The 26,927-nt window shown below is 41.2% G+C and overlaps 2 protein-coding genes across 5 annotated transcripts in view; one reads left to right on the top strand and one right to left on the bottom strand.

The window, feature by feature from the left end:
* Positions 1–9,327: 9,327 nt before the first annotated feature.
* cabz01093075.1 lies at positions 9,328–19,532 on the top strand. Its single transcript, XM_015949140.3, has 2 exons — positions 9,328–9,482; positions 11,131–19,532. The coding sequence occupies exons 1-2, from the start codon at positions 9,442–9,444 to the stop codon at positions 12,194–12,196; spliced, it is 1,107 nt and encodes a 368-aa protein (XP_015804626.2). The 5' UTR covers positions 9,328–9,441; the 3' UTR covers positions 12,197–19,532.
* Positions 19,533–23,489: 3,957 nt separating this feature from the next.
* Positions 23,490–26,927, bottom strand: part of triob (trio Rho guanine nucleotide exchange factor b) — a 117,471-nt gene continuing 114,033 nt past the window's right edge. For 3 of the 4 annotated variants that reach the window (XM_015949135.3, XM_054740397.2, XM_054740400.2), the window contains exons 58-60: positions 26,745–26,883; positions 26,463–26,649; positions 23,490–26,032 (exon numbers count right to left, since the gene is read on the bottom strand). In XM_015949135.3, the coding sequence (XP_015804621.2) occupies positions 25,620–26,032; positions 26,463–26,649; positions 26,745–26,883 (739 nt within the window). In that variant the 3' untranslated portion in view covers positions 23,490–25,619. Of the gene's footprint in view, positions 26,033–26,462; positions 26,650–26,744; positions 26,884–26,927 lie in introns of those variants that run through there. The other variant, XR_008563187.2, reaches the window with a different exon arrangement.

The following is a 26,927-nucleotide window of genomic DNA, read 5'->3' as shown; positions in this document are numbered from 1 at the left end:
GTAGTGGTTAGCACTTTCACCTCAGCACAGGTGCTATCCACTTAGTTCTCCTCATGCCTTTGTGGGCTTCTCCAGCTACTTTGGTTTCCTCCCACAATCCAAAATTCTACAAGTTTTGGTTTACAGTTTTTCTCAAATGCTAAAACACAAAAGCCAATATGACCAGTTGTCTAAACACATTTACTAAATCTAGCCATCATTTTCCAACATCATAAACACATTTCACATGAAGACACAATTCACAAAACACAATCCTTTGTTCTCATAAACCTAAACACATTTTTCCTTGCTAAAACACAAGTTGTAAAAGAACTCTGCCCATACAGGTATTCTCAAATGAAAGCTCATGTGTTGCCAAATGCTTGCCACAGTCAGCACTAACTGAACACAATGAACACACCTGTCGTCATTTATTACACACAACGACTCAAAATTGAAGACACTTGTTGCTGATGCTGTGACCACATGTATAAAAGAAAGTTCAGAGTGCACAGTTTGCTGAAATAGGAAGTACATTTTCTAGGGGGTGTAAAGTAGAAAGTGGCACTCCTCAAGGAAGTGTCATTAGTCCAATATTATTTACTATTATGATAGATGATGTGTTTCAGAATGTGGGGAATGAGTTTGGTAAGGCATTATTTGCAGATGATGGAGCAATATGGAAGAAAGGGAAAAATATCCAATATGTGCAAAAGAAAGTTCAGGAAGCAATTAAAATGGTGGAAAACTGGTCATATGAATGGGGTTTCAAAGTTTCAGTGGAAAAAACTAAAAGTATGGTGTTTACAAAAGGCAAGAAAGTAATGGAGAATTCAACATTGTATGGAGAAGAGTTGGAGCAAGTAGATAAGTTTAAATATTTAGGGGTAATATTTGATAAAAGGTTGATATGGAATGATAATATGAATAAAATAGAGGAAAGATGCAAGAAAGTAATAAATATAATGATATGTGTGAGAGGATATGAGTGGGGGGCTAGTGCTCAGGCATTAAAATACATGTACAGTGCAATGATACGATCAGTGATAGATTATGGGAGTATAGTTTATAGTTCAGCATCTAAAACATTAATGAAACGGATTGAAATCATACAAAGTCAAGCATTAAGAGTGTGTTGTGGAGCAATACAAACTACACCTATTGTGGCACTACAGGTAGAAATGGGAGAGATGCCAATACAGCTTAGGATAAAACAGTTAGCTTTATATTATTGGGCAAGTATACAAGGGTGTGAGGACAATGAACCCATGAAAAAAAGGGCACTGAGTCCGTGTTGGGAAACGGAGAAAATGAAGAAGGAATATGGTAGCTGGAAAGTGCAAGATTGGGCAAAAGAGAGTAAGATCCATGATAAAGTACAAATTAAAAAGTTTTTGTATACGGTTAATTCAAAATGGATATTTCCGGAAGTGTGTGTTGATTATAGTATTTATGATAAAATTAGAAGCAGTGGGGGAAAAGTTAATTGGGATAAAATTACAGAAGATAGATTGAAAAGCTATGAGTCTTTTGTGCAAATCTTTACAGATGGATCAAAGGTACTGGTAGGGGGAAAAACTGGTTTTTGCATTTGTGATACCACATATAGGAGTAGTAGTTAGGGAAAGAACTCCAGATCATTTATCTGTGTACACAGTGGAGATGATAGCTATCTTATTTAGTCTTCAATGGATGGAACAAAATATTATTAAAAAAGGAATTATATGTACTGATTCATTATCTGTATTAGTGTCAGTTGAATTAATGTCTACCAAGAGTCGAATAGATGTATATATATGAGATATATGAGACCATATTTAGATTGGGGAAATTGGGTACGGAAGTTAAATTTTTATGGGTACCGGCACATAGAGGAGTAGAAGGAAATGAAATGGCAGATTATTTTGCAAAAAAGGCAATAAGAGATAGGAAAATAATAAATATTGCATATAGTGCCGCTGAAATTAAATCTATCATTAAAGCACATATAATGGAAGAGTGGCAAAGAATGTAGTAATGGGGAGAGAAAGGAAGACATTTGTTTCAGGTACAAGGGAAAGTAGGAAAATGGAAATATATAAGAATGAATAGTAGAGATCAAAGAATGATATCAAGATTAAGATTGGGACATACTGGGCTTAATAATACGATGCATCTGATAGGGAAACATCCCACGGGTTTGTGTGGGTGTTGGGTGGGGGGAGAAACAGTGGAACATATTTTATGTGACTGCATAAAATATGAGGAAAGTAGAGGACAACTCAGGGAGAAATAAAAAAACACAGGAGGTGGAGTGATGACTGTAAGGAATTTGTTAAATGGTGAAGAAAGGAAATATAAATTGGTTGTTGGGTATCTAAAACACAGTAATCTGTTGAATAGAATTTAGTTTTTTTCTCCCCCGCTCTTGCTCCGACTCACACTCCAGCACAGTAGGTGGCGGAAATGCACCTAGCAGTTAGATGCCACCCGCCAATAAACTCGAAGAAGAAGAAGAAGAAGAAGAAGAAGAAGAAGAAGAAGAACAGTTTGCTGAAGATTCCAAACAAACACAATGGACGAAGGCAGAGTCAGGGGAAGAGGAATTCTAGTCAAAGGAGGGAGAAGAGCTGGCCATGGAAGAAGAGGAGCAGGCCAACGAGGAAGAGGAGTTCAAATCAGAGGAGGAAGAGGAGGAGGCCAACAAGGGAGAGGAGAAGGTCCAGGAGGGAGAACAAGACAACCTCGCACCATCATTATGGAAGAGATGCGAGCAACAGTCATTGACCATGTCATTGTCCATGGCATGACAATGGCTGAAGCAGGATTAAGAGTCCGTCCAAACCCGAGTAGGTTCACCGTGGCCACCATTATCAGGGCATTCAGACAACACAGCAAGAATTGTACTCTATTGCTTTCTTTGTCACAATACAGTTTTACAAGCCTGTGAAAGTAGTATATTGGTTTCAAATCAGTTGTTATTGTAAAACATGTCAATTGACAACACACGTTTCTTTCTTTAGAGTTGAAAGAATGCCACATAGAGGTGGGAGGGTTGCCGTATTTACAGCAGCACAAAAAACCATCATTGTGGATATGGTTCGTGAGAATGACCTCATCAGACTCCGGGAGATCAGAGACAAAGTCATTGCCGATAATGTCAACTTTGAGAGCATTGATGATGTCAGCTTGGCCACAATAGACCGAGTTCTCCAGCGCCAAAAGATGCGGATGAAACAGGTCTATAGGGTTCCCTTTGAGTGCAACTCTGCGTGACACAAAGACCTACGTTACGAGTATGTGCAAGTAAGTATACATCCATGTTCACAGTACAGTTAGTGGATATACTGTGTTGCTCAGTGGCCTACATTACTTTTGGACAATACTGTGCTACCTGATTGACTGTTGTTCTGAACACCTGTGCACTTTCACATTTTCACAGAGGATATTACAGTTGGATGTGATGGCCAGACCTCATGAATACCTCTTCCTGGATGAGGCTGGCTTCAACCTACAGAAACGAAGGCAAAGAGGCCGTTACATCAATGGCCAAAGAGCCATCACTGAGGATTCTGGCCAATGGGGGGGAAATATTACTCTTTGTGCGGCCATGGGTTCGGAGGGGCTTGTCCACCAGCATGCTGTCCTTGGGTCTTACAACACCCAACATTTCCTCACCTTCCTAGAGGAGCTAAGACATCCTCTTGGACAGCTAACAACACCATCCTGGGCCCGCACATCACATTTATGTGATCATTTGGGACAATGTCCGCTTCCACAGAACAAACCAAATCAGAGAGTGGTTCACCACCAACAGTAACCACTTTATAAACGTCTGTCTGCCACCCTACTCCCCTTTCCTGAACCCTATAGGGGAGTTCTTCTCATCGTGGAGATGGAAGGTTTATGACAGACAACCATACACTAGAGAGAACCTCCTAAGGGCAATGGAGCTGGCCTGTGGTGACATCCCAGTGGAGGCCTTACAAGGATGGATTCGCCATTCCAGGGCATTTTTCCCACGGTGCCTGGCAAGAGACAATATAGCCTGCGATGTGGATGAGGTGATGTGGCCCGATGCAGCTCAGCGACATGATGCCGCACTGTGTGTGTGTGTGTGTGTGTGTGTGTGTGTGTGTGTGGTGAATAAAGTAAATAAAAAAATTTCACACCCTGTTCATGATTTCAAGAGTACTGTTGTGTGCAATAGATTCTGTTTTTGCATTGAGTTGTGTTACAGTATTGTACATGCAGAATTTTCTATAGATTTATACTCTTCATATGAAACTCACAAATCTAAATGCCTAATCCTCTGCAGAGATCTAAGATCCGTAACTGTAAAGTTTCTAAAAATGGGCAAATTGGCAGTTATGAAAAAAAGAACCTTCTCACAAATTGAGCATTGTGTTTTCAATTGTTTTGCTGTAGTGTGTAATGATGTGTATAGTGTTTACATTTTTGAAAGCTTTGAGCTGCTCTTTGGGTGTGAAAGTTTGAGTTTTGAAGTGAGAAGGTGTGGTTGTGTTAATGTAGTTTTAGAAAAGGGTGTTGTGTTTACAGGTGCTGGCCAGTAAATTAGAATATCATCAAAAGGTTGAAAATATTTCAGTAATTCCATTCAAAACGTGAAACTTGTACATTATATTCATGCAATGCACACAGACCAATGTATTTCCGATGTTTATTACGTTTAATTTTGATATTTATAGGTGACAACCAATGAAAACATCAAATCTGGTATCTCAGAAAATTAGAATATTCTAAAGGCCAATGAAAAAATGTTTGTTTCTCTAATGTTGGCCAACTGAAAAGAATGAACATGAAAAGAATGTGCATGTATAGCACTCAATACTTAGTCGGGGCTCCTTTTGCCTCAATAACTGCAGTAATGCGGCGTGGCATGGACTCGATCAGTCTGTGGCACTGCTCAGGTGTTATGAGAGCCCAGGTTGCTCTGATAGTCGTCTTCAGCTCCTCTGCATTGTTGGGTCTAGCGTATTGCATCCTCCGCTTCACAATACCCCATAGATTTTCTATGGGGTTAAGGTCAGGCGAGTTTGCTGGCCAATCAAGGACAGGGATACCATGGTCCTTGAACCAGGTGCTGGTGGTTTTGGCACTGTGTGCAGGTGCCAAGTCCTGTTGAAAGGTGAAGTCTGCATCCCCATAAAGTTGGTCAGCAGCAGGAAGCATGAAGTGCTCGAAAACTTCCTGGTAGACGGCTGCATTGACCCTGGACCTCAGGAAACAGAGTGGGCCAACACCGGCAGATGACATGGCACCCCACACCATCACTAACGGTGGAAACTTTACACTGGACCTCATGCAACGTGGATTCTGTGCTTCTCCGCTCTTCCTCCAGACTCTGGGTCCTTGATTTCCAAAGGAAATGCAGAACTTGCTTTCATCAGAAAACATAACTTTGGACCACTCAGCATCAGTCCAGTCCTTTTTGTCCTTGGCCCAGGCGAGACGCTTCTTGCGCTGTTTCATGTTCAAGAGTGGCTTGACACACGGAATGCGACACCTGAATCCCATGTCTTTCATGAGTCTCCTCGTGGTGGTTCTTGAAGCGCTGACTCCAGCTGCAGTCCACTCTTTGTGGATCTCCCCCACATTTTTGAATGGGTTTGTCGTCACAATTCTCTGCAGGGTGCGGTTATCCCTAGAGCTTGTACACTTTTTTCTACCACATTTTTTCCGTCCCTTCGCCTGTCTGTTAATGTGCTTGGACACAGAGCTCTGCGAACAGCCAGCTTCTTTAGCAATCACCTTTTGTGTCTTGCCCTCCTTGTGCAAGGTGTCAATGATTGTCTTTTGGACAGCTGTTAAGTCAGAAGTCTTCCCCATGATTGTGGTGCCTTCAAAACAAGACTGAGGGACCTTTTAAAGGCCTTTGCAGGTGTTTTGAGTAAATCAGCTGATTAGAGTGGCAGCAGGTGTCTTCTATATTCAGCCTTTTCAGAATATTCTAATTTTTTGAGATACCAAATTTGGAGTTTTCATTAGTTGTCACTTATGAATATCAAATTTAAATGTAATGAACATTGGAAATACATTGGTCTGTGTGCATTGCATGAATATAATGTACAAGTTTCACGTTTTGAATGGAATTACTGAAATATTTTCAACCTTTTGATGATATTCTAATTTACTGGCCAGCACCTGTAGACATTGGGGAACATGGAGGAAACGTTTGTGAAATGTGTTTTAGCATTTGAGAAACTATAATTATCACCCCCAAACAACTGACTTTAGGAGTGAAGATGCAAGACTTTAAGGCTAGGATATTTCATCTGTCAGATTTGTTGGTCTTCATGTTGGATAACACTTGGGAAACTTGTTTTCATTTTCATTTTTATATCCAGGTTAAGAAATATCATGAGCAAATGTTTTTCTGTGGACAAAAATGGTAATCTATGGAAAAATGTTGATCAAAAATTTCAGAATTTGTGCATTGATTTGCTTTCTACTCTTGCAGGGTCCAGAATCCCAGAGTTTGCTCTTCGGTTGGTGTTCTCACCAACAATCATTAAATAAAGCAGAAATTTAAATGACTGAATACAAACAAAAGTCTCAACCAGAGATGAGACTTACGGGAGGGACTTCCATGTCAGGAGAAGCTAGTTTAGTTAAAACACCCTCTGGATGCCTCCTAGGGAGTGGAGGTTTGTCTGGCCTGTCCAACCAGGAGGCAAATAAGTCAACCTAGGACACTTGGGGTCCAAAACCAGGAAATACCAGTGATGGGTGACAGGTGAGTGAGAACAGGTGGGCAGATTACAGATCATCAAACTAATTTCTGTCTAAATGATACTGAAAACACATCATGCCAGAGGTATTGGTTCACATTGACTTGCCTTTTAGTCAGATTCAAGTCACAATTCTGGTGACCTTGAAGACTTGAGACTTGACTCAAACTTTAACATCAGTGATGGATGAAGTCACATGAAATGAACCCCTTGACTTGAAATCTTATTCAGGATGAACATAAAAAGTATTCACTAGAAAATTAACCAGCTGCCCTTTGCTTCTGTCATGGTCTGCGTCGGCCCCCTCCTTTTTTGTGCCTCCTGGTGTCCTCCATCCCCCTCTAGATTCTCTTTGGTGTCTCATAGCGCCCTCATGTGTCCTTGTCTTCGTTTCAGTCTTTGTGTCTTATGTGGTACCGGTATAATTATTCCTCCCAGGTCCCGTGTCATCTCATTCCTCCCCAGCCCTTCCAGGTCTTCATTTTCTGTGTCCTTGTAGCCCCCAGCCTCTCAGTCCCCTGCTCTGTGTGTGTGTGTGTGCTTAGTCATTTCCCAGTTCTGTTTATTGGTGTCAGAGTTTTTGTGTGTGTGTGTGTGTGTGTGTGTGTGTGTGTGTGTGTGTGTGTGTGTGTGTGTGTGTGTGTGTGTGTGTGTGCTTGGTCATTTCCCAGTTCTGTTTATTGGTGTCAGAGTTTTTGTGTTTGTGTGTGTGTGTGTGTGTGTGTGTGTATATGTGTGTGTATTATGTCCTCCTCCAGATAGTTTGTGTGAGCCTTTCCCTCAGTCTTTTGGTTTAAATATTGTATTTTAGGGTTATCTGCCATTCTCTGTTCTGTTTCCCCATTTAGATTATTATCGTCACCTGCCTTCCCTCCAGCAGCTCACTCCGCACACCTGCTGCCTGTTTTCCTGATTGCCTCTCCCAGTCTATTTAAGCCCTGCCTTGCGTCGGTCCATGAATGTTGTTTGTAGTTCTGTCAGTTTCGTCCCTCTGTGTTTATTCCAGAGTTTTTGATCCCCAGATATTTATCTGGTTTTTGAATTTTGGATTGTTGGCTTTCAGCTTGGATATACTTGGTTTTTGGCTCACCTAAAAATAAAGAACTTTTACTTAATCATCCTTGCCTCGTGTCATCCTGGGTACTGCATCTTGGATCTTCACCACCGCCTTATGACAGTTTCTGATCAACTTCACTTGCATTTGCTGCTTGTTTTGTCAAAAAAAACACTTTAAGGAAGCATTTGATATTTCTGGACCCACTTTATTATTCCAGTTAAAATAAGTTGTTAGGAACTTGAAATCCAAAGTTTAGGACTTTCATCCGAACTCATGTCTTGAGACTTGAACTTGACTTGAGTCGAGATGAGTCGAAAGACATGACTTGTTCTGACTACCAAAACTCTGACGTGACCTACCTCTGCCAAAAACGAAAACAATAACCATAAGCCATGCACACCCAACACTTTAATGGGTAAATAGTAGAGTTCAAAAATCTTTTTGTTCTTTTATCTAATTGTAGCATTAAAGTTGGGTTAGAAACAGAATTAAGGATCATTTGCAGCCTTTTTCTGTGGAACACTGAGTTTTTGTGGAAAGTAGTTTTAATTTGATAAGATTTACTGATATGACTCTAAAAGTAAAGTAGATAATTACCTTATCAAAACAACTTCAATTCAATAAAAATGTTTTAGCAGTTTATGTTAATGCTAAATCTGTGTCATTGTCGATGTCAGTGCAGTTGTTTCTGAAAAAATGTAACAAAAATCTCTTTACAAGTGCCCCAGGTGCTCTTGTGGTTGTTTGCACACACACACACACACACACACAGACAGAGCATCAGCTCCACACAAGCCTGTTCCATTATTTTGTCACTTCAGTCAGAAATGATCAGTCTTCCTCTAATCTCAGGATGATCAAAGTGCCGTTAGCAACAGATACAGAACTAATTGTTTATATTATTTTTACAAAACCCCACTGCAGCATTTGTAATGTCACACTACAGTTATGGCCAAGCGTTCCTGTGTGCTGTTTAAGATACCAGGAAGTGGACTGCATTGCTTGAATGACAGAACATGATGAAGATTTTTTTAAAGCCATGTGGGTGGAGTGAAGTGTTTCGATTGTGTGCAAAGTGAGTTTTTCACAACCTCGAAGTGTTAAAAACCATAATCATCCTGTCAGTTGCAGCTAATAGTCAAGCATGCAAAGCATGTCAAATAATAATTGGTCCCAAGCGAGTGTGTTGCTTAGTTGACAACATAATGGTCAGAATGTTGTGTATTGAAACAAATGCCATTTGTGAAATGCACTCCAGCCATTGAAAGAGACTAGCTTCCTATAAACTGTGCTGTTTTGAAGCAATAGAGTGCACTAATGACTGTTTCAATAGTATCACTTCTCATGCACATAAAAACAAAAAACACTCGCAGAGCTCAGCAAACCTCCACCTGTGTGAATCTGCAGTTCTGGTCATCAAAACCATTGCATGTGTTTAAGTTTGCATCTGCATACTTGTGGTTCTGTATGCAGACATGTTGGTTTTATTTTAATGTGTCTGAGGAAGTACCTAACCAGATCTGTCAAATGAAAGCCCACCTGCCACTTGGGAGGGGAAAGCTCTGAGAGGTGAATATATCACATGAAAGTTTTCATACAGGTTGTATAATCATATAAAACACAGAAGGTGTAGCGTTTGTATTTTTCAGTTACCTGTCCAGCTTGAATGCCAGAATGAATTTCACCAGCAGCTATGAAATGAGTGCCAATGGCAGGTAGGACTATTTGTGTTTGTTTTAAAATTTCAACCACATCTGATGAGTTATGTAAGACAGTGTTTTAAGTAGAAATGCCTCTCTATGCAGACGATGTCATGGTTTACATGTCTGGTATGAACAGTCAGATTAGTCGAGATTATTTTTGACTTTCTTAACTTCCCCTTTTCACAACTCTTTTCTCTTCTCTTGTGCATTTTTATTTCTACCTTTGTTTAAAATAGATATTTTTGACTAATGAATAAGTCATGTAAAAACAATTCTTAACAATTCCTTTGCAAAAAGTTGACACTTTTAAAAGATGTTTATAAAAATGCCATATTAAACAAAAAATTCAAAAATTGGGAGCAAATGAAAAACTGTAAACTGAATGTTTTTTAAAAACGTTTTGCCTTTAAAAATCTCAAAAAACAAAACTATTAATCTTTTCAACATCTCTTCAACACTCGTGTTTGACATGCACCTAATGTTAAACAGTTTGCACAGGGTCAAAAAGTGTTTTCTTTCAGTTTTAAAAGATTATATTTCTCAACTTTTACATATCTTGAAATGTCGTTATATGTAGGTAAAAAAATAATGCTTATCAGCTATTTAAAAAATGAATAATATACAAACTGTAGAAAACTAAAATACATGATTTACAGTGTATAATTTAGTTTATTGTGTATAAAAGATAAAGCTCTACAAGATGTGGGTTAAATGATTAATTCACTCATGTGGCTTCTTATATAAATAAATATATATATATATATATGAGTTCTGCATCTCATCATGATGGTGACTCTGAGGTATGTTGTTAGGCATTTTTGGGAGCAAAACTATGTAACAAAAAGACCAGGTTAATGTTTGTGGGAGTTGTTAGGGAAGTTTAAAATTCCATCTTCTTTTCAAAGACAAAGGGAAAGTCTAGGATTACATTTTTTTTAGAGTTGTGAACTTTAGGTTAAGAGGTCTGATTTCCTTTTCCCAGCTGTTTGCTTTGTGTTTTTTTTCATGTTGCTGGCTGAAACAACAGGAGCAAATTAATAAAAGTTAGCTTAGTGAAGGGATTTCTTGATTCTACATTCCTGACGTTGATGTTAGCTGAAAATAACCCTTACAAAGAACAAGGAACCTGTTGATTTAAGGAGCCTACCTGTCCAAACTTTAAAAAAGAATCTCTAAAGTTTGACAGTACAAGTTTGTTAAAATGAAACAAAACAAATCCATCAAAGTGCTCTATTCCAATTATTGGTGAAGATTTATAAATATTCATGAATTAGTTTGTAGTAATATGACCAAAATGTAGATTTATATGAATAAAGTCATTTCATGTTTATTGTATGACTGACATTTGTTAAACTTATTTATATCTGCTACATCTTTCATCACTGATTATGGAAGCCAGAGGTTGTATGTGTGTGTGTGTGTGTGTGTGTGTGTGTATGTGTGTGTGTGTGTGTGTGTGTGTGTGTGTGTGTGTGTGTGTGTGTGTGTGTGTATTTGTGTCTGTACATATTTCTGCATGTGTGTGTGTGTGTGTGTGTGTGTGTGTGTGTGTGTGTGTGTGTGTGTTGTATTTTGTTAAACATGCTTCTTGACTCTTTGTGACTTGAATAAATTTTTTTACACCTGCTAATTCTTTGTTAATGTGTTTCTTTTCTACTAGATATACTGCTGAAGCCATCAATGACACCACTACTGAGGACTACGACTATGACGAAAACTACTCTGGCATTTGTGTGTATGAAAAGCATGGGGCCCATTTTCTTCCTCCTCTCTACTCCATCTTCTTCCTCCTGGGCCTTTTTGGTAACTCCCTAGTGATCTGGGTCATTGCTTGTGGACTCCGGCTGCGCAGCATGACCGATGTGTGCCTGTTCAACTTGGCCATTGCTGACCTGCTCTTGGTGTGTACCCTTCCCTTTTTGGCCCACGAGGCCCGAGACAAGTGGATTTTTGGAGACGCCATGTGTAAGATAGTCCTGGGTGTTTATCACATCGTCTTGTACAGTGGGATTTTTTTCATCTGTCTGATGAGCATCGATCGCTACCTGGCTATAGTTCATGCCGTCTATGCTCTCAAAGCACGGACTCGGTCCTTTGGTGTGATAGCAGCTGCTGTTACATGGTTGGCTGGATTTTTGGCCTCTTTCTCTGACCTGATCTTCCTCAAACAGAAGACCAGCCCCAGCATGTCTCAGTTCTGCTTCCCAGACATTCCTTCAAGTTGGAATTTTCTCGGTCCTCACAGCTGGAGAATTTTTGGCCTTGTTAAAATGAACATTTTGGGTCTGTTCATCCCAATGTTCATTTTGGGTTTCTGCTACACTCACATCATTTTGAGGCTGCTGTCCAGCCGCTCATCCAAGAAACAGGCCATTCGTTTAGTTCTCATGGTGGTGGCTGTTTTCTTCTGCTGTTGGGTTCCCTACAACATCACATCGTTCTTCAAAGCTCTGGAGTATTTGGGGGTCTATGCATCATGCGAAAACAGCAACGCCATCCGACTGGCTCTGCAAGTCACCGAAGCCATCGCTTACTCCCACAGCTGCCTCAATCCGTTCCTGTATGTGTTTGTCGGGGAGAAGTTCAGGAGACATCTGCTGAGGCTGATACACAGAGCTCCATGCAGCCTGTGTCAGGTGATCAAGATGTGCATACCTCAAGACAGACGGGGTACTTCAGTGTACTCGCTAACTACCAGTATGGAAGAAAGGAGCACTGGTGTGTAAATGGGACTATGGAAGAGGTGATTATGAGTTCTCTTCTTTCTTAAATCTGTTTTTGGTGATTTTGTTGAACATCAGAACATTTGGTGTCAAGTAAAAATAGCTAATCCCAAGTTTTTGTTGGTTTTGGGTCAGTGATAGGAATGTACAGTAAACAGCTCTGTCCCCCAGAATTCTTCTGTTTTGTTACTTAAATGACTCAAATCAGCTGACCAACTCTAAAGTCAGACAAAAATGAGCAGAGAAAATACAAAAGGTCTCTGTCAGTGTGCCCCAGAGCAGCTGTGGCAACTGTTGCTCATCTCCATCAGTGTGTGAATGGATGAATGATGGTGTAAAGCACTCTGGAGTCCTCTGATTCAGAAAAGTGTTGTAGAAGTGCAGCCATAACCTTCCTGTTACTATTCTTGTGTTTTCTAAGAAAGTTGCGCAAAATGTGACTTTTTGAAACCTTTTAGCCTTCTTCCTGTTGTCAGACTGGTTCTGTTGAAGGAATTTCTTAATTCTACATGTCTGGCATGAATCAGGTCGTGGTGTGGTTTGTAAAACTGAACTTGGCGTTTAAATCAAGTAGTTAGTCCCTGTTGTAGTTAGTCCCTGTTAATTCCTGGATTAACTAGAGGGGAGCTGAGGGAGAGAAAACAGCCAATTGTATTTACTCTTGTCATCTTTCTGATTAAGTGCAATCTGTTAGCTGACTGAAACATTTAAGTGAACCTTTTTTCACCAATATAAGTCGATGTTCAGAGTCATTATGTTAAAAGACTGTCTTGCATACATTTCTATTGTATATCTTGTTTATACCATAAAAACGTAATAATAATAGTAATCGTGGCTAAGCAGGCATGTTTGTTTAAGCTAAATTGTGAGTTAACTTAAACTGTAGCTCAGCTGCAAGAGTCCCATAGTGAGCTGCTTTGCATGTTTCATGTTGTTGCACAGCTTAAAGTCCCTGAAGCAGGCTGCAGCTTTAGTGTAGAAAGGTTTGCTGTAGCAGCCTGTGCACCTCAACCTTGGAAGAAAAAACAAACCAAAGCCACAGAGGAAAGAGGAAATATGCAACTGAGCAGCCAATTTAACCTTTCCAGTGTCTACAAACATCAGAGCAATCTGCTGTCAGCCTATTTCATTGTTCGTGGATTCTACTCATCAACCAACAACGTACTATTATTATTATTATGCTGACAGAATAATGATGCATTTCAGTTGCTTTTTTTTAAAGGACCAGCCTGCAGCTTCTGCATTAGGGTTCATTCTTTGAATGTACATCAGGTTTTTGACTGTAGATAAAAATCAGGCAGAAACTGCAGCCTCTTTTGTTAACAAATCCCAACAATGTGCATCACTAGATGATATCATTCACACATTTATTTAAACTCCACCATTGCAGAGAGGTGAGGTGTGTCATAGTTGAGAAGAAACGGTACATGCTGCGCAACCACAGCCTCCCCCTTATATTCCTGCATTTCCTGCCTGCTACAGACAATTGAAGACAAAACGTCGACACTTGAAAACTTCACTTGATTTTCCACAGGTGGCTTGTAACAAAAAATACAGAGTGAACCCTGCATGAACCCAGTTTAAAATAAAAGTTTCACGTTTATTATGAATTTAATTATTTGCATTGTTTTGGTTATGCATTATTGTAAAATATTTGAAAGTAAATTGTATTTTATGTTTAAACTGAATGGATAAAACACACATTTTTGCTGTTTCATCATCCTCTCTATTCTTTGCCATCCACATGGTTGTTTTATTTTCTGAATAAGTTAGAAGGCACCATGTCACTTGTGGGTAAACCAAATTCATGCACAAATGTGTATCATTCTTAGCAGTCACAGAAGAGAGAAAGGAAATGTTGCTCATAAACAGAAGTACTCGTGAATATGTGCCCAAAAAAATAAGGTCAAGAGACTTTCATTGAGGCTTTAAATGAGCCATGATGAGCACAGCGAGGTGTTTGAACTGTAATCCAGAAAGAAGTGACATCAGGCCGGCAATTCGTGAGAAAGATCTTTTTTTTTCACACTTTTCATCCCAAACATGTTCATAACTTTATCAAATCAAAGACAAAGTTTGATGATCTAAGCACGGTGACTTTAAATACCTTGGATGATTTAATTTAATGTAGCATTGAAAACTGTAAAAAATAAACCCATAAGCAATATTAGTTAATGCATCATTATTCAGCCATGTTGAAAGTGGAGGACACAGTCCTTAAGATTTAAGGGGATTTAATAAAAAATAATGACACCTTTTATAAATGATGAATAAAATATTATTTATTTATACACATCAAAACTACATTTGCCAGCCGCTTAGGGTTTAGCATCCAAAAATGCATTTAGATCACCCGAGGGTTTGGTAAACAAAACAGTTCCTGTGGTTTAGCATCTGGGTGATGGTTCACACGTTGACTGACACTATGTTTGGTAGCAATTTACACAAGACTTGTTAGACACAGAAAGTTCTGCAAAAACAAACAGGAACAAATCAAGAAGTGGTTCTAAGATGATCAATGCTTTGTTTCTCGTGATGTTCTGGGTGCATTTTTGAAGGTTTTAGCTCCAGAAAAAGGAAAAGGTTTAGTCAGATCTGATCTAGTGGTTGTGATAACGTCAACTTCTACCACGTGAACACCCAGATGTTAAAGGACCACCGCACTATCACTTCCAAATCTGATAAAAAAAGAAACTTTCATTTAACACAGTGAGAACATCAATATTGTATTCCTAGACTCAGATGAGATTGTTGCAAAGGGCTATTGTGCACTGGCAAAGGTCTTCCACCCCCTTAATGTACCCGAGGGTGATAAAGGTTAGTGAGTGAGATTAGAAACGGGTTGGGTTCTGGAGGCCACAATTACCAATGTACCATCATGTAACTCAGCAGTGGAGCTAAATAACAGAATCGTGATATTAGGGTTGTGATTCATGTTTAGTATATGATGGATAAATATCATAAACTTTAGTTGGTTATAAATTAAGTTAATGAACTCACTTATTTTGTGTCAGAATTTCATGTGCAAATGTCACTTTTTTGAATTGTTACACACTTAAGGATTTAAATGATTGCTTTTTATAAAATTTCAATGCAATTCCTTCTAACTGGGAGAAAGTGAGACTCTCCCTTGTCAGATTCAGATTTTTTATGCCTATTGAAAGAAATGGTAGCAGGGCTGCCAACGCTCGCGCAATGAGCGTGAGTTTGACCGTCTTCACACACTTCACAAATGCCACAACCCCAATTTCTCCCACTGAAAACAGGTCCTCTACTTGAGCTAAACATTGCCAACCTAAGTACACAACGCCAAAAATTAGGGGAATTGACACCCTCCAGTTGCAAAAAGCTAGAACTACACTCCGATTGTGTTACAGTTTTTCTCAGTTGCTAAAACACAAAAGCCAATCCTCTAAACCAATATGACCAGTCGTCTAAACACATTTACTAAATCTAGCCATCATTTTCCAACATCATAAACACATTTCACATGAAGACACAAAACACAATCCTCAGTTCTCATAAATCTAAACACATTTTTCCTTGCTAAAACACAAGTTGCAAAAGAACTTTGCTCATATTCTCAAATGAAAGCTCATGTGATGCCAAATGCTTGCCACAGTCAGCACTAACTAAACACAATGAACACACCTGTCGTCATTCATTACACACAACGACTCAAAATTGAAGACACTTGTTGCTAATTCTGTGACCACATGTCCTCACCTTCCTAGAGGAGCTAAAAGACATCCTCCTGGGCCACCAACAACACCATCCTGGGCCCGCACATCCTGGGCCCGCACATCACATTTATGTGATCATTTGGGACAATGTCCGCTTCCACAGAACAAACCAAATGAGAGAGTGGCTCACCACCAACAGAAACCACTTTTTAAACGTCTGTCTGCCACCCTACTCCCCTTTCCTGAACCCTATAGAGGAGTTCTTCTCATCGTGGAGATGGAAGGTTTATGACAGACAACCATACACTAGAGAGAACCTCCTAAGGGCAATGGAGCTGGCCTGTGGTGACATCCCAGTGGAGGCCTTACAAGGATGGATTCGTCATTCCAGGGTGTTTACCGGCAGTGCCTGGCAAGAGACAATATAGCCTGTAATGTGGATGAGATGATGTGGCCCGATGCAGCTCAGCGACATGATGCCGCACTGTGTGTGTGTGTGTGTGTGTGTGTGTGTGTGTGTGTGTGTGTTGTGAATAAAGTAAATAAAAAATTTCACACCCTGCTCATGATTTCAAGAGTACTGTTGTGTGCAATAGATTCTGTTTTTGCATTGAGTTGTGTTACAGTATTGTACATGCAGAATTTTCTATAGATTTATACTCTTCATATGAAACTTACAAATCTAAATGCCTAATCCTCTGCAGAGATCTAAAATCCGTAACTGTAAAGTTTCTAAAAATGGGCAAATTGACAGTTATGAAAAAAAGAACCTTCTCACAAATTGAGCATTGTGTTTTCAATTGTTTTGCTGTAGTGTGTAATGATGTGTATAGTGTTTACATTTTTGAAAGCTTTGAGCTGCTCTTTGGGTGTGAAAGTTTGAGTTTTGAAGTGAGAAGGTGTGGTTGTGTTTATGTAGTTTTAGAAAAGGGTGTTGTGTTTAGACATTGGGGAACATGGAGGAAACGTTTATGAAATGTGTTTTAGCATTTGAGAAAAACTGTAAAGTACTTTATAGACAATATTTTACCCTCCCTACCTCGGTGAAGCTGCAAAAATCCTGATTTTCCCTTTTTATTAACATTAATATTAAGAAGGATCAAGATTAAGATTTTGACACATCGTCAAAACCTTTTTAACCTTTTTGGCACCTGCGAAACTGATACAACAAGATAGTTTCCTGCAGAACAAAGCTGATATTGTTACAACTCCTGAAGAGTTATTCCTGAGACGCAAACTAGTTCCAACTATCGTTACCTGGAAGATGACCCTGGACTGACCTGGTCATACGAGGAGTTAGTCTACGGACTCCGGTACCGGGGTCTCCAACCCTTCCTGACATCTCGGATCCAAAGGGCGTCTCTGCTTGGGTACGTAGAACACAGTGAGATTGCGTCTGAATGTGGTTTTGATAATAATCTATTTATAGCTTAAACAAACCAAATTCTTTTAAATCCAGAACTCAGCTCTCTGAGATACGGAGATTCTGACTATATTATATTCACACATAGGTTCCAGACATCACCTTCTAGTTCCATCCATCACAGTAAATGCTCAGTAGGCGCATTCTGAGCTGAAGAGGATGTGTGTCATGATCTGTGCTGCATAACCATCTCTACTGAGTGTTGTTTACAGGTGGGTGTGTCTGGAGAGCCCAGCTGTGCCAAATCAGCTCATCAGCGATCAGGGGATTTAAGGAGCAGCAGAACATCTCACCATTGCCAGATGATACTCAGTCTTGGGTAGTTTCTAGCCCTCCTGTTGACCTTCTTAAAACAATTTTAGAATTTGTTTGTCTGCCTGTTCCTGCCCTTCTTTTCTTCTCCAGCCTTCAGAGAGTACAGACGCTTTTTTCTCAGCTCCCTTATCGGCTTTCCCAAGGCTCTTGTCCTGTCTGCCTACAGAGCACTTCTCTGCATTTCTCCTGAAACCACTACTCTCTTTTTGGAAATATGGACTTAATTAATTGGTCATTCAACGTGATTGACAAAATTTTCTCTACGATGAGAACGGAGAAGGGGGCTCCCACCTGTCCCGAGGGGACATTCGCATCGGGATATGCACTCGATTCTTGGGAGGTCTGGCGAATCGTGTGCCTCTCTCAGCTGTCCATCGAGGACGTGGAAGATTTGTGGATATTCGGCCTGATGATCACTGGATTTCTTCTGATTGGAGTGGGAGGATATCTGGTTTTCTGGAAATTTGGGAAGACGGGAGCGATTGGAGTGCGACCCGTACCCACGGAATGTGCCGCTCGTGCGGTGACCTCACAGACTGGGACGTTACTCGAGGTGAACCGTAAGCTGGACAATGTCCTTGCGGCGTTGCCTGTGTTAGTGCGCAAGATGGATTTGATCTCGGAGAGGGTCGCCGGACGATGCGGGGATGTGGAATGTAAAATTGGCTTCACTGGTGGACATGAATGACCACTTAGAGACTACAAGACGGAGGGGAAGATTATCTCTGTCTACCCTAAACAAAGTTATGTTTATCCTTATCTGACGCCATAGCAGCCTCTCAAGGCTGCCTCAACACACCCCCACAAAAAGGAGGAATGCCGACAGATGCTGTGTCCCGACCTTCACCCTCTCCCTTCAGGCTATATCTGCAGGGACCTCAATGTGCTCTCTGTTCCTTATCTCTCCCTCCCACCTGTTGTTCTGCAGCTGGTCGATGCGCCGCAGTGGCAGCTCCCATTGGAGGCTTCAGGATCCCGCCCACCCCCACCTCCCCATTGGACTCTGATGTTGTACACGTGCTGTCTGTGCTTCCATGTCGGGTGTTTTTTTGCATTGGAGTGCTACACCCTGCTGGTGTAACCCTGTTAATGCCTTTTTTTTCCCCTCCCTGAACTTTCCTCATGTAACACCCTTTTCATCTAACTATTAAGGTAGCGCGACTCATGTTGCGAATGACCGCAGTCACCAATTCTTGTTATGTGTCTTACCCACGTATGTCTGATCTTTGAATTGTGTGTGCTGAAACTGAATTTCATTTCTCTGTATGTCCTGCACATGTGGAGAATATGACAATAAATGACTCTTGACTCTTGACTCTTGACTCTTCTGGCAGTTAACCTGCTCTGCCCTCTTGATTCCTCCATGTTACATACAGCTCAACCTCTGCCACAAGCTCCTGCTCCTTCCCTGCCAGCGAGGTGATGTTCCATGTCCCAATAACCAGTTTCCTTGTGTAGAGAATTAACTACACACTAGAATCAACACTGTTTGCTTTCAGTTGTTCGATTCTGAAAAATGACCAAGCATATTAATCTATCACGCTTATATCATACATAAATTATTGCTAACAATTTTAAACTTAAAGATTTGAAATGACAATTATAAAATGACAATTCATGGATGACAATTTAATGACAATTTTTAACAGCTTTGATATTAAACTTGTTTTAAAAGCAAACCTGTGGCTGGATGGAAGCTAAATTGAGAATACGAGTTTGGATGCGTGAATGGAATTATTAGAAGGTTTCTTTCAGAGAGTTGGAAGCGTTCTGGATGGAAATGATGGTTTGCGGTGTAGCGGAGAATTAAGCTACACACTGGAATCAACTCTGTTGCTATTCAGTTGGAGATTCCCAAAAATCACCAAGCATATTAATCTATTAAGCTTATAGGAGTTAGAAGAAATCATTAAGTCTTTAGACACATCCACAGAAGAAGAGTTACTGAGCAAATTACATAAAGCTGATTTAGAACTTCTTGGAATTATTGACAAAAAGACACAGTTTTAGCACAAAGGCTACGAATAGAAAACTTTGAACATAGCAATAAATCTGGTAAATTTTTAGCTAGCCAGTTAAAAATAAATAAAGAGAAAACTACCATATCTGCTGTTAAAGACTCAACCGGGAATATAGTTTATGACCCTGAAAGAATAAACAACACTTTCAGAGACTTTTAACAAACTTTGTACTCATCACAGGTAAACCCATCAGATAACGAGATCAATGAGTTCTTGACAGGATAACACTTCCTAAATGATCAGACAGCCAAGTTACAGTCCTGGACTCGCCACTAACATCAGCGGAGCTCCAGGAAGCCCTTAAATCCATGACTAATAGGAAGGCTCCAGGCCCAGACAGGTTTCCAGCAGAGTTCTACAAAGAATTCTGGGTCAACAATAAAGTTTTAAGTATCAGGTGTGACATTAAAAGCAGATGCTTTGATGCTCCACCTGAGAGTAAATCTGTAAGGCTTGTCACCAGCATTCAGACATCAATTCTGTTTGCTTCACAGCCAAACAGGACACGGTAAAAATAAATAAATAAATAAATAAAAGGGTCAAACTCTGGGAACCGGTGATGGTTGTACCCAGTGTGCAGCAGTACCGGGACCAGAGTGAATAGATTGTGTATGGGGAGCATGAGTGGGTGTCCGGCATGCATTTTTGTAAGTCTTTGGTTGTATGTGTATGTGTGAGCATGAGGGAGGGAGTGTGTGACTGTGTTTGTGTATGACTGTATATGTCAGGTGGGGCCTTTGACTCCTCCCTTCTCCTGGGACTTATTTTGATGATATAGATCTTCGTCTCCTCTCCCCTGCCACACCTAGTGTGGAGTGTGGTGCCTTGGTCTGCCTGAATGTTCGTGGCTCCCGGGTCAGGGGGTTTAAGATTTTTGGCGTCTGCCTGACCAATCCCGGTGGCTGCCTGGTGGGGTCTAGGTCCCTGGGCTCTGCTGGGTCCCCGGCGGGGGGTGGTCACCCCTGGGTCCCGCGTTGCTGGGTCCCGGGCTCGGCCGGCTAGGGGGTGGGAGGCTGCGGGCGGGCCTGTGGGCTTGCCGCTGATATCTCCCGGGTCTCTGCCGGCTGCTGGTTGTGGCCCCCCGGGGCGATCCTCTGCGCCTCTCGAGGGGGGCGGGAGCCTTTCTGGTTGCAGTCTCCTTGGGGTTCCTGTGTTCTGGGGCAGCGCCTGGATCTCTGGGACTTGGAGCTCCCTCCGTCTCCTACACATCTTTGGGGGGCAGATCTGTGGCCCCTCACACTCTCTATTGGACGCTTTTATAGAGAAACTTTACATAAACAAGCACGTGTACACACACAGGTGCTCACATGGTGCTCTCAAAAGTATGGGCTTGGGCACGTTCAACACATGTCTTAAGGCTGTTGTTGCCACTAAATGCACTATGATTTATTATCATGTGATTGTTCAGTATTTCTTCAAGTTGATGCAGTGATAGCTTAAGCTTGGTTTATGTTTGACGCATTCACTTTCCGCTTGGTGATGTGGCTCGCGGCTGGAACGCGCTTCACAACTCGCAGCGTTTATGGTTCATGCGGCTCGTCTCTGTGGTGAGCCAATATTCTCCCAAACTGAACGGGGCAGCATGGAGCTCTACGGCATGCATCCAACACTACACCATAGTAGAAGTAGAAATTACTGTTTACAACATGGCATTCCAGCATTTTTAACAGCGTCCTCGTCTTTTCCGACAGTGCGAGCTATTTCTCTCCAAGAATTATTAACAACATGTTGATCACGGTGATCTTTGAGAGCTGAATCATACAAATGTCTGTATTTACGAACTTCTGCCATACTAGTTCTTGCCGGTCCGCCATGTTTTTCCGCGTCCGACCGTCCGCGTGGTTAGAAAATTTCCTAGGTGCGCGTTGCGGAAATTTTGGGCCGTGTGGAGGCGTGGTGGAGGGGCGTGGTTGTTAAGATGACGCAAAATGACGCAACTTTTCCGTGCGGAGCCGTGCGGACCTCATGGACGCGTCAAGCATAAACCAACCTTTGCTCCTGTTGTATTGTGTGTCCCATTTTTTTTTCTTCCTTCTTTCTGCAGGCCTAGAAGCAGACTCTTGTTCATTATCTTATTTTGTAAAAAAACTATTGTTCTTATTCATGTAATTTGATGTTTTGGTAAATGGTAATGGCCTGTATTTGATAGGACCTTCTAGAGTCCTAGACACTTTGCAACTCAATTAGTCCCCCCCCCCCCCCCCCCCCACACACACACACAGACATTCACACATTGGTGGTGAGCTACAGTGTAGCCACAGCTGCCTTGGGGTGCGATGACAGAGGCGAGGCTGCCAGCAGTGGCGGTCCCTCTGACCACCACCAGCAGGCAATGTAGGTGAGGTGTCTTGCCCAAGGGCACAACAGCAGCATTCTCTGCTGGGAGCCAGTATCGATCCTACAACCCTCCCTTTACTAGACTCTCCCTCTCTCTCCCCTCAAGCTACTGCTGCTCCAGGTGTGTTTTAGAGTGGCAAATGTCAGCGTTAAACGACTAGCTCTTTACTGGCATCTAGTGGCCAGAATGGTGCAACTACATTTATTTTGTTGTTAATCATGATGCATGTGAGGTGGGTGTCTGTGCAGTCATGTCACCCTCTGTCTAATAAAGGGTTGTTTAAGTATTTGTAAAATAGACTTGATAGGATGAGCTTACAAAATAAAATAAATTAGAAAAACGAGTGTTTCCTCAGACTAAATTCAGATGAAGATCTCTGAGTGAATACTGAATTCAGTGGGTGAAAGGTGCTCAGAAACTAAATGGGTGGGGGTGTTATAATTGGGAAATGATGAAAAGGAAGAACATGTGTGGTTAAAGAAATTCCTCACTGTTACTGTTTATGTTTCACTTGTCTTTAACATTTTTACTAATCGTTTCTGGAGCCTCAAAAACAAAATTATTTACAGTAATGGCAAATGTTTCAGCTAAAAAGTAAATGTTTTCATTTTGGATCTCAAATGTTCATAAAGATGTTGAGTTTTTAAAGAAAAAAAAGAAAGGAGGAAGAAGCCCCTGTTCATCACCTTCAAACATAACCGCACATGCACAAGAATTTGATCAAAAGATTATCTGTTGCACAGACACTTCCTCTGTGGTACTGTGCAAAATATGTGCCTCTGCTGCTGCTAAGTGTGTCAAATAGATTTCACACTTGATTAGAAAATATGAAAAGAAGGCGAAGCGATGGATCCCAGGTGCTGCAGGTGAACGTAAACAAGAAGCAGAAGCTAAAGCTGGTCTCCGACTCGTTCAAGAGCAAGACATGATTTCTTCTACAGGAGAGCTAACAAACAGTTTCTGGTAAACTTATCTTTGCCCTTTCTGCTTCCATGTGACTAACATCATATGTGGAAATGGCACGGTACAAAATTCAGCACTCACACTGATTCATGCACACATAAGATCAGCAACACCCCCTGTGGGTTTTTTACAAGTTACCAAAGCTGTTCCTGAGAATGAAGGTCCTGCACTTTGTGTGACTGAACACATCTATTTAGATTTTTATAAATATCATCTCGGCCATCTAAAGTAAGTGTGTGCTGATAAGTTAAACTCTCCTATCACCTGTTTGACCCCAAGGGTAACATGTTATTGTGAGAGGTAATCACAAAATAAAATCAAAACTAGTCTGATCTTATTGTAAGCCTAATTATTGGTGTTTGTATTCATGCTGATGACAGTTGACCTCTTCAGGGTTTTCCCACGACTTTCTAGTGACACATCTTCGTCTCGCCTCTCGACACCCAAACGTTATGAGAAACCAGAAATGAGACGGCACCAGTTTCAACAAATTTTCATAGGTGGGTGTGAACCTTTTGTGTTCTAACATAGAAAAAGAAGCAACAATAACAGCTGTCTGTTCCTTGTACATTTAATGGCAAAATAACATGGACAAAATAAATTATTTACAAAACGTAATGACATGTAAACACAATCTTCTGTACAGAGAAATGTACATGCAAAAGTAAGAATGTGTCAGACATTCATGATGACATTGCTGCAGTCTGGTGTTTTTAAAAATAGGAGCGGTTTTACATCCTGGGTAGTGGGCCGATGGCCCGACCCTTCTCTGTACAACTTCATATGACACACGTCTCCCAAAGACATTTCAGAACTTCTCTTGGATCCTTCCAGGAACTTGTGGCTGAATCTGACGAAGAGATCAAAACAGCACTTCTTTGAAAAACCCACACTTATAAATAAAGTCACACAAAATGTGAGATTGTACAGAAACCCGACCACATGTCGGCTCCTTAAACAGCAAATCAAAAGAACCGACATCGAACAGGAAACAATACATTTTCTCTTCCGTTTCCCCGCTCGTGATTAGGTTTGTTTCTCTCACCTGGCACTTCAAGAAAAGAGGATTAACCTCTCAGCCCCAAAACTCATCAGGATTAATATATGCTGTCAATGCTGATTTAATCAAAGATTTACATTTAAATAGTGTCCCCTAAAATCAATTTCCCCAATTTTTTGTCTTTTAATTTTTTGCTATTGCTCAGTAAAGATGTAAATAAATTGTTGAATAAAAGCATACAGAAAATAAAAGAAAAACCTAGAAACAAACACCAGCATCTACCTACAAAAGCCAAACTCGCACAGAAAAACCACTTTTGTACACGGCGTGAAAATAGACACGAGGAATCTGTTTGTCCAGGAGAAAAGCCACCAAACAATAGCTCATTAGGAATAAATAAAACCACACTGGACATTTGTAAACACTCATACCTCAGCATAACTTAAGAAGATAAATAGAACAAAACATGAAAGTGAAAGAATAGAAAAGAAAAAGTAGCCAACTTTGGTTTTGTTACAGAAAATAAAAGCATAACAAAGACAGAACGAAAGCTTAAGCGTCTGGATTTGATAGATACACATTTCTATACATTATTTCCGAAAACCCCTCTCAGCTGTAGGGCTTTTGCTGTTATTTTTCAGCAGATTTTTAATACTGAACTTAATACATAAAAGGTAACACAATACAGACATCTAATTGCAGTACCGAGTACATACATGCCTCTTTAAGAATACGGCTACAACACAAGACTTCATAAATAGTTGCACACATGGAAAAGCTGCAACATTGCACATGAGAGCTGATGCAAAACACGAGTGCATTTCTAGGTTTCGTCTGCCTGACTCGCTGAAGCCTGGCAGACAAAATAGCTTCTTGTTTGTTTGAGGATAAATTCTTCAAATTAAAAGATGAAGGAACATTTTTAAAGCAGGAAAACATTATTTACAACTAAGGCGGATGCAGCTCGAGATCTGTGAAGCTTTGCCAAATATGCTTTTTTTATGCCAAATGATTTATTCACTGGTTGATCAAGCTATTTTCTATTTTTCTGTTTAGGATTTAACCTTTTGAACTGAGGCGGGGTGATAAAGATAAGCAAACTATTGCACAGAATGTAACTTTTGTGTCTCTCTGGAAAACCTGGTTTGGTAGCTCTGTCTTGACCAGGTGGACCCTGCTGATGGGCGCCACAGCTGATGAGATTCTGTGTATCTCATTTTTCTGCTTTTCCATCGACTTTGCCGACTTTCAGAAAGGTCAGCGTTAAGACAGTTCTCTGTAATCCCCGACTGTACATGGTTTCATTTACAAAAAAAGTAATCTCTCCTTACAAAAACATTTTTTCTTTTGTTCAACCGAAAGCAGCCTGAATTGTTCCTATGATACAGTACTCTAGTTTTCTTTGTTCAACACTGTCCCAGACGTGAGATTCCCTCGTGTTAGCTTGTTGAGAAAACAGGTTTCTCCCTGCTGAGTCAAGGTTGGAAAACTTAAACAGATTCCAACAGTTTGTTTTTTTTGTGCAGGCATGAAAAATGCCAATAGTTTAGTAGGAGGGGTGGGTGGGAGGGGTCATAGGTCAGTCAGCAGCAGCAGCAGGACTTCTGTGGCTTTGTGAAGGAAGAGGGGACGAGAGCGGCACCTGCAGGAATTCAATCTACCCTTCTCTTCCTTTTGTGAGATTCAGGTGTGATTGTGAAGACGGCTTTGGAGGAAGGCCTTAACGGCGCCCACGGGCCGAACGTCATTCTGGTGTTTCCGCCGCTCGATGAAAGAGATGAGCCTGGACGTGTCCAGGTGGTTGCTGTAATGAATCGGCGACGGTGGGGTGTGATTAAAAGGCCTGTATCCTTCATCTCGGTTCGACACGCCCGGAGGCTGGAGCCACGGCTCTTGCAGGCAGGACACAGCGGGGGGGCGTCGCTCCGGCTCACCCTGGAGCAGCAGGCAGACAAAGTCCCTGGCAGCCGTGCTCACACCCTGGAAGTAGTCCTCGGGGAAGCTGAAGTCCAGGCGACAGATGTTCAGACACGTCTCTTCCAGGCTTTCATCCAGGAATGGAGAGGCGCCGCTCAGAAGAACATAGGTCACCACACCTGAAAAGCAATCACACATTAAAGCAGAACTCCAGAGTTTTCCCATTTTTAAAATTATGCAGGATTTTTTAGAAATCCACAAAAGTGAGTCTTATCCTGTCATTCGGCAATATGTCACCTTTTTTTTTGTTGCCATTCCCACCACCATCCCGTAGCGTCTCGTGCTATTTTACTTGATCATCTGCTTATATACAGATGTCAATCACAGAGTGTGTGCGTTTGCAGATGCATCAGACTGAGCGTTGCTCTCGAGCTGTTTACAGCAGCAACGACGCAGAGAATCATGGCGCAGCTTCCACCGCCACAAAAATATACTGAGACAATGTGTAAAAACATACTGAGACTGTTTCTGTTTTCATTACGCACGGGAAACAAGTTATGGAATTAAACAACGTGCTTGTTATCTGTGATGGCCTGTATTAGACTATACCTAAACTCCAGAGGTCAGACATCAGAGACGCGGGCTGACCCAGGATCAGTTCAGGAGCAGAGAACTCAGGGCTTCCCAGGAGAGGATGGATATAGGAGGAACGATGGCTCAGTTGAGCAGCGTCGCCCAAGTCTGTCAGCTTGATCACAGGCTGACAGGACACATGTTCCACCACGATGTTCTCAGGCTGCAGGAGCACGCACAGAAAGGAATTAATGCCCGGAGAAATATATTCAACCATAAATGACAGAGTTCTCTTAGCATGAAAGATGCTGTGTTTACTTTGAGATCAAGGTGTGCTATCTTCCAGCTGTGCAGATAATGAAGGGCCTCGAGAATATCTCTGAGGTATAAAGCCACCTTCTCCTCCGTCAGGTTACCCCAGCTCACGATGTAGTCCAGGAAACGTCCCTGATCTGCCCTAAAACAAACATGAAGCGCATTAGTGGCGTCTCACTTTCTCTG

Source organism: Nothobranchius furzeri, chromosome 5 (genome assembly GCF_043380555.1).
Source record: "Nothobranchius furzeri strain GRZ-AD chromosome 5, NfurGRZ-RIMD1, whole genome shotgun sequence".
In the NCBI taxonomy this organism is placed as follows: domain Eukaryota; kingdom Metazoa; phylum Chordata; class Actinopteri; order Cyprinodontiformes; family Nothobranchiidae; genus Nothobranchius; species Nothobranchius furzeri.
This window is presented reverse-complemented; position numbering and strand designations above follow the sequence as displayed.